We start from the raw sequence: 12,201 nt of genomic DNA on the forward strand, positions 1-12,201 counted from the left end.
TTTATATTAGTTATAGGACAAGATAATCCATTTAACAAGACACTATTATTTTTATTACTTATTTTTGATGCTGTTCCTGCTCATTTCAGCATGAATTACTTCAAACTTATTTTTTAAGAAAATTGTGCTTGTGATACTGTACACACACACATACAAGTCGCTAGATTTGCATCTACCTACACTATATGGGGGATGTATGTCAGTACAAATGCATAAAGTCAAACACAGATTCTTCCTCAGCATACCCACTGTAGTGTGGCATAGCATACAACATTTTGTACACAGACCATCTACACCTACCCCAGAATCCAAAAATAGACAATAGCATACAGTACACTGCGCATATTTGCCTCTCTCCCACACACACCTTTGATTACAGAGTAAAGCATAAAAAGACACACACACACACACATTATTCACACAAGCATTCTTGGATTGCCTGCCATATACACACAAATGCATGCACAGTCTGTCTGTCGTTCTGTCTCTCCCACAGACACACACATAAATTATATGAAGGGTTTTCTTCTAAAATTCTATATATTTTGTTTTGGGAAAGATGTTATGGAGATCAATATTCCTGTAATATTGAAGAGTCAGGTGTTATAAACTAACATTTGTTTAAAATTTTGACACATTGGATGGATTTTCACTTTAGAATAAAACTCTTCATATACAGTTGTGCACATTCACAGACAGGCTTAGTCATCCATACCTCGACAGATCGGAGCAGGAAAGTCCCAGACGGCGGTGTTTCCAGCATTGGTAATGCAGGTGAGTGTGGCGTGGCCATCTAAGACGTAACCAGGGACACAGCTGTACCGCACACGGTCTCCCACAGCAAAACGGCCACCACCACTTAGCACTGCTTTGGGTGGGATACCAGGGTTTCCACAAGATGAACTGTGGAGTTCTGCAGAGGAAGAGAGAAAAAGAGAAAGGGAGATGGATTTAGGCTTTTTCAATTTCTTTTTAGAATTAATTGTACTAAAATGTTTAACTATGCATTTCCCCTAACTCGATCGTCACTCAATCAAATAATATACCCAGCTCTTGCTCAGTGATGTGTCCAATCCAGAGACTGCTCTGGAGCACTTACAGCCCCAGTCCATACACTGCATCTACCATTAAAAACACAGTTTCATAAGATAGACACTTTGCATTGCGATGATGCAGTTTAAATACATACATCTTGGCAAGCCTGATGGCTGTAAAAGGATACTTTGAATACACTCCCAGTCAAAGCAGTCTAAACTCAGCCTCAGAGAGAGAGAGAGAGAGAGAATATCGGACTGTTTTATAGTTACTCACATTATTCCCTCTAGATACATTTACAGTTGTGCCTAAGACATATGCACAAGTGTGCATATAAACATCAGCACACACAAACACACACAGAAGAGAGAGGGAGACAGGGGGTATTACAAGCCATAAACCAGGAAGTAGATGGGAGAACAGGGACCAACTCCAGTCTTATTGTTTGAACTTGATTGATACCACTATGAAACTGTTCAGACAGATAGGGGGTAAGGGAGGGGGGGGCAGACAGATTGGGTGAGGGGGAGGCAAGAGCAGAGAGAGAGACAGAAAGAGGGGGAGGTGGAAAGAAACGAGAGACAGAGGATGCCAAACATGATAGATAGAACTATGAAACTACTCAGACAGAAGGGGGAGAGGGGGAAGAATGGAGAATGTTAAAAGGGGAGGGAAAAGAAGAGTGCGCTACCAAATGAGAGGTGGAGCTGTACTTTTTCAGAAAATGTCACAGAAAAAAACCTTACAGTGCTCCACTCCTCAAACTTCAGAAATATGCACAATAATCTTGGAATGAAAAGCTGGAGAACAGCTGCAGGGGAATCTTTTCCATGCTAACGGCAAAATCGTGTAATTATCATTCACAAAGCAGACAGCGAATGGAGACGATTTGATGTCAGCAAATGAACCGATTGAGTGATTCTTAGATTGGTTGGCTGATTAATGAATTTATACAATGAATTTATTGTCACAACTTTTCAATTGCACCCTCCTCCCTCTCTCTACCCTCTCTGTGCTGGTGATTACTCCAAGGATTATGTGGACATTTTGCATTTCTCAGTGGTCACACACAAACACAGGCTTTCAGTTTCCATTAAGTGAAACTTGCTACCTTTTTATTATTAGCAACCATCTTGAAATGTGATGGGGTCCACTAGACCAAAGCTTGTGGATCATTTAAAAATAGATATAACTAGAACAAAAATAACTTAATAACAGAAATATCTTTGCCTCCATGTGACTTTCCATTGCAGAAAAGCAAAAACACCCAAGCATGCTCTCCTGTGCTGTAATTAGTTGATATAAGTTTCTGTTCTTTAGAGGGTGTATTTAATCCTGGTGCTCCCACAGCACGGACAGCATACACGAGAGAGAAAAATCGTTTTGCTAAAGACCCTGATAGACCCCCCTCCAACCTCCATCCTCCTTATCTTCACACAGACACACTTGGACTCTTGCACACATGCACATACACACACACTCAGGGTCATCCATCACTGTGGCGACCCCCTGTGCTGTATTGTGATTGGATGTTAGGTTGGCCTAGTGTTCCGACCTGTTGGCCTATCGATTTTACCAGTCAGTGGGGCCCCACTCAGTGTCAGGATGTTTGTTGTTCAGTGTCCTATCAGACACACATTTACTCTCACCAACACACACACACACACACACACACACACACACACACACACACACACACACACACACACACACACACACACACACACACACACACACACACACACACACACACACACACACTCACACACTGCCGTTATGTTGGTGATTCAGGGTGCTATCGGAAACACACACACATCAACACTCTTCTTAGCCACTTGGTTTTTAATCGGTGCCTCCATCACATTTTCATCCTACCCGTCTTTGTTCTATCTTTTTCATAAAGGTTTTTTCTGTTTCCTTTGCTTTATTTTAACTTTTTATCTCTTTTTCTTTATCTGTCTCATCTTCTTTTTATCTTCCGTTCCCATTTCTCCTGTTTTTTTAATCTCTCCCCCCTCTTCCCTCAATGTCTCTTCCTATCACACTCCACCCATCCCCTCCCCTCCTGTTCCCCTGCTCCCTCCTCCTCATCTAAAAACTTTGATGACATGCCAGCTCCTTGCCTCTTCCCCTCTCTCTCCTGTTCCAACCTCACCACTATATCACCCCTTCTGTCCATCCCTTCATTCCTTCTTTCTTTCTCTCCATAGTTTATTGTGAACATCACATAGTTTCATTACACCAGTTTATTCAGTAGCCAGCAGCTATACCACACTCCTTTTCATGGTTTATTGCTGCCTGCCCTCACTTATTTATTCTCTCTTACCCTCACTTCTTCCTCCTCTCTATTCTCTCTCTTCATCTATCTATCTCTGCCACTCTTTTCCTTTCTCTGTCTCTCCCCAGTTTACCATAACCATGATTTCAGTCTCAGTTGCTTCATTACAAGCTGCTGGTTTTATGGGCCATCTGTAGAACTATCTGCATTTGTCTCACACACACACACACACACACACACACACACACATAGGGGCATACAAAGGCCTGCATGTAGATCAGACACCCAGCACACAGCTCCTCTTTCTACCACACACACACGTAGCCATTTACCTGGCTTTTATTTCTCCCTAGATAAGCAATTACAGCTGAGTCCAGGTACAGGGAGCACGAGACGGAAGAACTGAGATGGGAGAAAAGAACTGAGTGGTGGGTAAAAAGCAAAGTGCTAGAAAAAACAGAGAATGCTGCCATGCTTTCATAGTTTTTAGTGAGACAGATGACACTGCAGACGAGGGGATTGGAGAGGGGGAGTGAAGGACAGCGAAGACAGAGAGACAGAAAAAGGAAAGAGAGAGGAAGAGCCAGAGAGGAATGATTCAATGAGTTTGGAGGTTTTATACCTCCGTCAGCAGTAACTTCTATAAAAGATGAAGAAAGTTTTATACCAGAACATAATAGATGCCGAAATGCTTGAAAATAAAGTATAGAATCTGTTACAAGACACCATGTACATGGATTTCCATTAACTACATCTGAAAAATGACTTTCAGAAACATTTCCCATAAAAGATGTAAGGTTTATAAGGACTGCAACAGAACACACGAATGAGCCCTGAGGTCTGTAACAAACAGATATGTGTTCTGGGGCACTTAGATCTATAAAAGGTTTCACTGGCTGTCAACTTCCAAGTCAGTTGCCTGTCAGTTTGATTTATTCAACACTTTGGCCAACTCCTTTTATAGACTTGTGAAGAACTTTTGTCATAAAACATTTTTAGTCTGTTAAGTTAATGAAATTTTATTGCATGAGTTGGACATTATTTTTGTGGTCACGCGGCCTTCCCCAGACAGGGCCAGAAGCAAAAACACAGATTAAGTAGCACAATGACATTAGTCTGTTTATAAGACTATTTCTATTTAGATCCCACATTGTTCATACCATTTACATGACAATAATTCATATTTTCACTGTGTATGATAATCTGTGGGTTTAAGGTTATGTAACTATATTTTTTATACTTCATTGTTATTGTGAGGGAATTATAAAAAACACAAGTGAAATGCTTTAAAGAACAGGTACAGAATAAAGCTGTTGTTTATTTCCTCTCGCCTTAGTATTATACATCACTGTGGATTATTTGCTTTTTATGTCTAAGGGTTTATTTTTGAGAGAGGATCATACAGAAGTCAGAAAAGCAGATATGAGAAGTTAGACACGTCCTCCTGTTTCATTTCAGCTCTCACAATGTTTCCAAATGTGTGTATTTCAAATGTGACACCAAAAAATGGAACACTAAAATATTCATATCCACTTACCTACATATTATAAATTATATATTTACAGTTTAAAATACACACTGTGTATTAATGTGTGCATATCATCCATCACTGTTAAATATAAATCCTGCACACATGTATACATGCATATATTGCATATAACACTCACTTCATCTATATTCATTCTACATTTACTTCTTTACATTATTTGTATTGTTTACAATTTACAGAAACACAGTACATAGTATATAGACATTGTACTACCTGCTTGCTGTATTGGTTCAGCTTTGTTGTCCTTGTTTTTAGCTGTGTGTCTATTTCTATCTTCCTGTACGTTGTTCTTGGAACTGTGTGTAAGTAAATTGAGGGCAATTTAAAACCAGGAGTTGGATTCCTTGTGTGTGTACACATACTTGGCCATTTAAAAATCTTTATGTTGTTACTGTCACAATTAATATTGAAAGCGGGGCAAAAACTAATCATGCCTTAACTGTCCTTTACAGTAACGTCCCAGCTGTTTGCTGGTTTAGCCCTAATACAGTAGATATAAATATAAACAGCTGCACCTGTGGTATCGACCATGCAGTAACCTTTTGTTTCTTCATGCATACAGTTTTACTCAGTATAGACGTGCTTCAATCAATGTTAAATGAACTTTGTTCCACAAAGCCAGCAGGATTGTGCATATGTGACTAGAATACCCATTAACATGTGCTTTTCAACATGTTTACTTTAAAGACACATTTTCAGAATTTTCAATTTATTCAGCAAAACTTCAGAAAAGTCCAGCTGAGGTTTAAGAGGATATATAATGCAGTTTTGGACACAATGGAGTGTTGCAAAAAATAAGGCATTTTTGTGCCCATTTTGCTATATAATACATCCACATATTTGTAATATTGACAGCAGAATTTTTTTTCCCTCAAACAATCCCTCCATGGTTAGAAAGTTGCTGCAGAGCTGTCAAGCAACTGTCATTCATACTAGGATTCAGGCGATTTCTTCAAATTCTAACTATGACAGCTCAACAATCACAAATAGGATAATATGGAATTATTCTACATGGCTGGTGTGCTTATAATATAAAAAGATTAATGCCAAGATGATATATCCACCATTTGAAAATTGTGACACCTTTCTCTACAAAAGCATTAAAAGCATAAAATGTAAAACGCCACTGAAAAGCCCATTATTAAGGATCATGCTGCACAAACGCTAAGCAAAGAGAAAGACTGATAGGAAGGAACTAAGGAAGGAAGGAAGGAAGGCAACGTTTCTATTTACAATCAATTTCAAACCAACAACAAGCTATTAAACTACGACATGCTTCTCTCTAATAAAAGCTCAACAAGTGTGATAAAGACAGAGAAAAAGGGGCCAACTAAAGTGGAGTTCACTGCTTGAGACAGAGTACACATCCCCCTGTTGATGAAAACTCTGGCTCTTCATGGCTTTGAAACAGGCCGCTACACAGCAAGACGACAGGCGAGATATGCAGTAATGCTAATGGTACAACAAGCACCCACAGTTCTGGCCTCCTCCAACCGTCACCATCCACAGTCCAATAAGAGGAACAGCAGGGGATAAGACGGACTCTATTCCAGACAAATTCCCTTTGAGTCTTGAGTAGACTCCCTGTGGCGAAGCACGGCAGAAGCACCAGCAACATAACTAGTCATTTAACACCAGTTTTTTTCATTCATGTCCTGGTCTAAAAAAGCAACTTTAAATTAATAATAACTCGAGCATTGCTTACACAGAAAAAGATCTGAACTCTGAGGGCAGATTCAGCCCAAGGAGAAAAGTCCACATGATAGAAGCACAACATTTCCTGATTCTTCAAGTAAAAGAAGGTCTCTTACTTGATCTAAAGAAGATACTTCAGACCATGGCCAGTCAGATGAATGACTGATTTGATCTTTGTTAGAGGAATGTGCCAGATAGCTGGTGTAAATAAAGTTCTTAACTTCTCAAAAATGCAAATGCCAAATTTCATAAGTACCTAAAAACAGTCCACCTCTGCAGTATTTGTGTAACGATAATGGCCATATTCCACCTCTGCAGATTACAGCAGGGAAAGCATTTAGCGTGGTTTATACTGAGTTCCATTTATGCACCAATCATCCACTTGATTTGTGATTACATTTGTGATCACTTAACACTGAAGGTTCCAAAATGCTCCACCACAACTCAGCATTTTGGTGAAGCTGACAACTTGATGATGTTGGCACAATTAGTCTGCTTTAATCACATAGCCAAAAAACATTGGTTGCCTAATTGGCTCCTAAGGGACTGAGCCAGAGCCATACTTGGTTGTAATTTAGGCAGGAGGTGTAGAAATAAAACACAAAAATATAACTGTGCAAGACCTTTTTTCCGCTGTTAAAAAAAATTGGTGTAAGGGAGCTAATTTTCAACAATCAGCAAGCCTCCTGCTCTAATCTTCTCTAATCTAGACACAGGAATGCAGGAAGTAGTGTATCCTGTGTGTGGTCAGGCGAAAGTGAAAGGCTGCAGGGGTCAGAGAAGTGGATGTGCAAGTAGTGCATGAGACTTTCACACCAGAGACCTGAGTTTGTGGTCTGTCTCATTAATTAATTTCTAAATATGCTGGCTATCTTTGCATGACCACTCCTTATCCACACTGTAGTTGCCATTAGCTATCAAAGGAATATTAATGGAAAACATTGGCAATAACATTCAAAGACGTCGTCCAATATCAACATTTTGTCTGGGGTTAGGTTTATTTTGTCTTTCATGACCCTTTACACATAGTCAAGGACAGGAATGAACCTCACTATTAAACCACATACACCCACATTACATTTGCACCTCCCCTTAGAAACCACTTTTGATTGGTAACTGCTTGGTGATGATGCAATTATAAGTAATTATGATTAATTATGAAAACATTAATGGAGGGAAAAAGGACTAAGTAGTAGCAGAAGGTGTGTGTGTGTGTGTGTGTGTGTGTGTGTCAGAGAGAGACAGTGAGATTCTGAGGGAGAGTTAAAGCAGGAAGGAGAGAGCGCCCAGCTAGAGTAATGGCTGTTCAAAGCATTCGATCATCTGGCAGCTGTGAAGATCAGTTAATACACACACAACTGCGTTGCTAATGATCGTAGCTTCAAGTGGAGATCAAACATTATGGACTCAGAGCAGCAGACCACTAATGTCTCTCTGGGTTTATTACACGCCACAACACAGACAATCAAACACACACACACAAACACACCACTCTCCCTGAAGGTAAAAGCTGCCTTAGTGCCTTAGTGGTGTCTTGATGTTCTGGGAGAACAATAATTACCTGTATTCAGTACAGTCATGAAGCAGCTTCAAGCAGCCTGGGGTCCATACTGGTGATCCTCTCTGACACCGAATCTTCTGGGCAAGAACTAGCTTATTTAGCAATTCAATGATCACTGATGATCACTGACTGGGGCAGATGATTGCCAAACTGGCATGAAAATACCCAGAAAAACGGGTGTTAGAAAGACAGTATGAAAGTAAATGTATTTGGATAATATTTGCTAAACCTTGTTTGTCAAAACCACTGCTAGTTATTGACCCCTTATTCTCTGTCTACTTTTTATGATACTGGTCAGTTCAATGTCAAATATCCACAATTTTATGGGCCACTGTGCATGCAAAATTATTTCATCATGGAACTAATAATGACATACTTTCACATAACTGCAGTGAAGTGAATAGCATGGTCCGCTCCTTTGAAAGTAGTGCAGTTAAGTACAAACTTTCATATGATAGAAATATACAGTTAGAGTCAGCCGGGTGAGGATGCAATTTAATGAGACTGGGTGAAGCAACTTAATAATTTTGGAGGAAGACAATAACCCTGTCCAACAACACCTCATTTATATGGATAGAATATCCATCTAGGAACAGTAGTTGAAAAGATGTACTTAGGTTTTTTCCAGCCTTGCAATTTCCCAGTATGTAATTGAATGAGCAGATAATGATGGCTCACAAAGAAACATGGGGATGTCAGTTATAAGCCCTTTACCTCCACTCCACCAGTGTGTGTGCACGCTCTAGTGCCTGTGTGTGTGTTTGTGTGTGTGGTACACCGTGTGCTAGTTGGTCCATGTCATTGCAAGTGTATATACAAGACAAGTGTGTGTGTGTTTGTGTCTGTGTGTCCATGTGGGTATAGCTCCTTGATGTGCTGATCAATGTCTCTCTGAGGCCTGGTTCAATAAACCATTAGATTTCCCCCTAAAGACATCCTGCCAACAGAACTTCATTAGACACACACACACACACATACATACAAAGAAAAACAAAAATACCACTATCTGTTATCGTTTGATCTGACCTGAGAGGGCTAACTCCGTCTTCCTGAAGACCAGAACAAATCAGCTCCATCAGACTTGATCAAATAAAATGGTACACGGTCCACTGTTTACAGGCATTGCAAAAACAGACAGCTTTTTATTACACGACTTGTAACTTTTTTACTCACCGGCCAAGGGGACTGGTAGATGAAAAAATACTAAATTGCCTTTTTGTGTCACATGTGTTAGATTAATTTCAGTACATTTCAGTGAGACATTATATGAGCTTTGTCCTCTTTTCGTTGGTGGGTTTTTGTTTTAAAGGTTGGCTTACTCCTTGTAAATACAATGCTGGGAAATGTAGCTGGTTGCATTATCTTTGTATCCAGCGCTGTATTTATTTACTTTACAACTAACGGATTTTCATCATTTCCAAAGTATCACACAGAAGATTACACTTATGGAGGTACAGCTAATAGCAATTTTCTCAATGCACAAAGGTAAAAAGTCAGTATACCATTGAGTTCTGATATACCATTATATCAAGGGGCTGCACTGATTTAAATCAGGGTCCTTATTTGCTAACTGACCCTTCTCTTCTCTGCCTCACACACCCATATCTCCCTCCCTCCTCTTTTCCTCTCTTCTCCTCTTATCTCTTCTCACAGCCATCCCTCTCCTCACTATTAATTAAAACTGTGTGTGTGTGTGTGTGTGTGTGCGCGCACACTTGTGTGTGCACATCAGGTTTCAGTATTAATTAAAGGTGTGAATGCTAATTGGTCAGATCAATAACGGGTCGTTAGGCCTCAGGGGCCAACAGCCAATAGGAAATCGTTATGTGTCTGACATCACTGTCACTCTGCTAAAGCTGCACTGCACTGTGACACACGCACACACAGACACCTACATACCTGCACTTACACACACAGATTTGTACTTAGACTCACACTACTGCCATCTCAAAAGATAGGTTCACCTCAAAGGTTGTGAGAGAGACAGATAGAGAGTTTAGAAGCAGAAGAGGTTAGCAAGCACAACTGGTGCGATAGATAGAAACTTACTGTATGTTCCTAAAACTAAATCAATATCCATTAAGGAAAGCGAGAGAGAGAGAGGGAGAGAGAGAGAGAGAGAGAGAGAGAGAGAGAGAGAGAGAGGGAGAGAGGGAGAGAGCAAGGTTTTCAAAAAATAGTTGTCGTTGAACAGAGCTGAGTAACTGAGTGTGTTCTCTCAGAAGGCCTTTTTGTGCTGATCAATACCAGAACACTCTTTCTCTCCCCTACCACATACACGTACTTTCTTTTCAGATCACCTCCTTAGTCTTTCACTCTATCTCCTCTCTTTTGTCTAAGGCTTCTAACCATCCATCAGTCACATAGATAACTATCAACACATCACGACCTTGACATCAGTTGTATTTATTTATTACAGAAGAAGAAGAAGAAGAAGTAGAGAATTAGCAGAGAAGAGACTTGAAGAGAAGAGGGTTGTACAAAAGGAATCCTACAGAATGTGTGGTTTACTTGATTGGATAAAGACATGTTGTTCCAAAGCTGGCAGATGGTCAGCTCCATTTGCCATTTAAAACCCACCCAAACACTGACTCCTCACCATCATGCCCAACTAACCTCCAGTACCACCCTTCCACCAATATAAATTGCTTTTGTAAGAGTGTGCTCTACAAATAAACTTGAACTTGAACATCAACCCAACTACTTCTTCACCACAACATCAAATTCTATCTCAGGCTGCAAGGGCATTGAAAATAGCAAAGTTATACACTCAATCTTGGATAATGAGTGGTGGCGACAATACTGTGAAAGAGCTGTCTTGATTTTAGCCAGTTTGTCCAACGCATTGATTTACTGGCAATGCCGCCATGAAATCCTCAGTCAATAATTCAATAATTAATTGATTTTAGTGACCCTTTGATTTTTCCATCAGGTCAAAATGTTTACATGTAAACAAAACCATCTTCCATTCTTGACAGTACATAAGCTTCCCTTGTATGCAAGCTGTTAGACCAAGAAACCTGCTCAGCACATTCACCCTGTCTTTTTTATGACCCTAAGGCTTTTCCTCCAGCTCTATCCTCAAGACAAACTTGACAGTTTGTAGCTCTACTACTGTTAATGCTGTTGATCGTTCCATCTGACAGTTAGTATTATGGGTGTAATGAACAGTACTGTCTCTGGGGTTCACTAGCGGGGCTCTTACTGTTGTCACTTTCCTATATCTCTAATACCTTCAGGCGGACCTTCCGCCTGTCCTTAAACAAACTGACAGCAATGGAGGGCTATGCAAGGTTAATGCTGTTAAGTGGTGGATGAAACATTAACTGGTAACCCATGTACAGATTATTGCCTGTGGAGACAGTCATTGCCAATGTGTGTATTGTGTGTGTGTGTGTCTCCAGTGACTGACAACTTCAGCCATACTCTGGTGTATTCTGTGCATATTTAATAAAAGTGAGTTTGTCTTTGAGCGTGTGTGCGTGAGAGTCATCATTCTGTGCTGATAACATCTGTGTGTGTGTTGCTTGGTTGCACAGTCGAGGTGAGCTAGCTAGCTAGCTTTGTGAGTGTGTGTGTGCAAGAATGTGTGTGATATCTAATAGCTGTGGTTACTGTAGCGTGACTTATTAAATTTAACATCAAGAGACCCCCTGGAAAGCTGACTGACAGATATCAGCACACATACAAACACACACAACACACATACACACTCAAATTTAAAGCTACCAAGCTTACCTTAACTGTGAAACTAACCAACCAACACAGACACAGCTGAGTAATCATCCTACATATAAAGGCAATGATTATATAGTGTCTGAAAACCAAACAGAATGTAAATTAGGGTGTAGTAATATTGCATTTCTTCACTTTCCTGTCAGCAAAATAAAGGTTACAGAAAGAACTGATATAAATAGGTTAATATCACATCAACAGGCACCGAACCACACCAAAAATGTTAGCACTGAGGTTCAACAAGGATAAGGATCCAACAACCATATTCCTTGACTTTATGACAAAAGCTGCTATAGCTGTTTTAGTTTATTGGTTTAAATACCTGGCATGGGCCCTGATCCAAAAAGT

The 12,201-nt window shown here is 40.0% G+C and overlaps 1 protein-coding gene across 1 annotated transcript in view; it reads right to left on the reverse strand.

The window, feature by feature from the left end:
• Positions 1–12,201, reverse strand: part of LOC139298973 (CUB and sushi domain-containing protein 3-like) — a 310,941-nt gene that overhangs the window by 183,489 nt on the left and 115,251 nt on the right. The window contains 1 exon segment of the mRNA XM_070921804.1: positions 716–913. Coding sequence (XP_070777905.1) covers positions 716–913 — 198 coding nt within the window.

Source organism: Enoplosus armatus, chromosome 16 (genome assembly GCF_043641665.1).
Source record: "Enoplosus armatus isolate fEnoArm2 chromosome 16, fEnoArm2.hap1, whole genome shotgun sequence".
Taxonomy (NCBI): Eukaryota; Metazoa; Chordata; class Actinopteri; order Centrarchiformes; family Enoplosidae; genus Enoplosus; species Enoplosus armatus.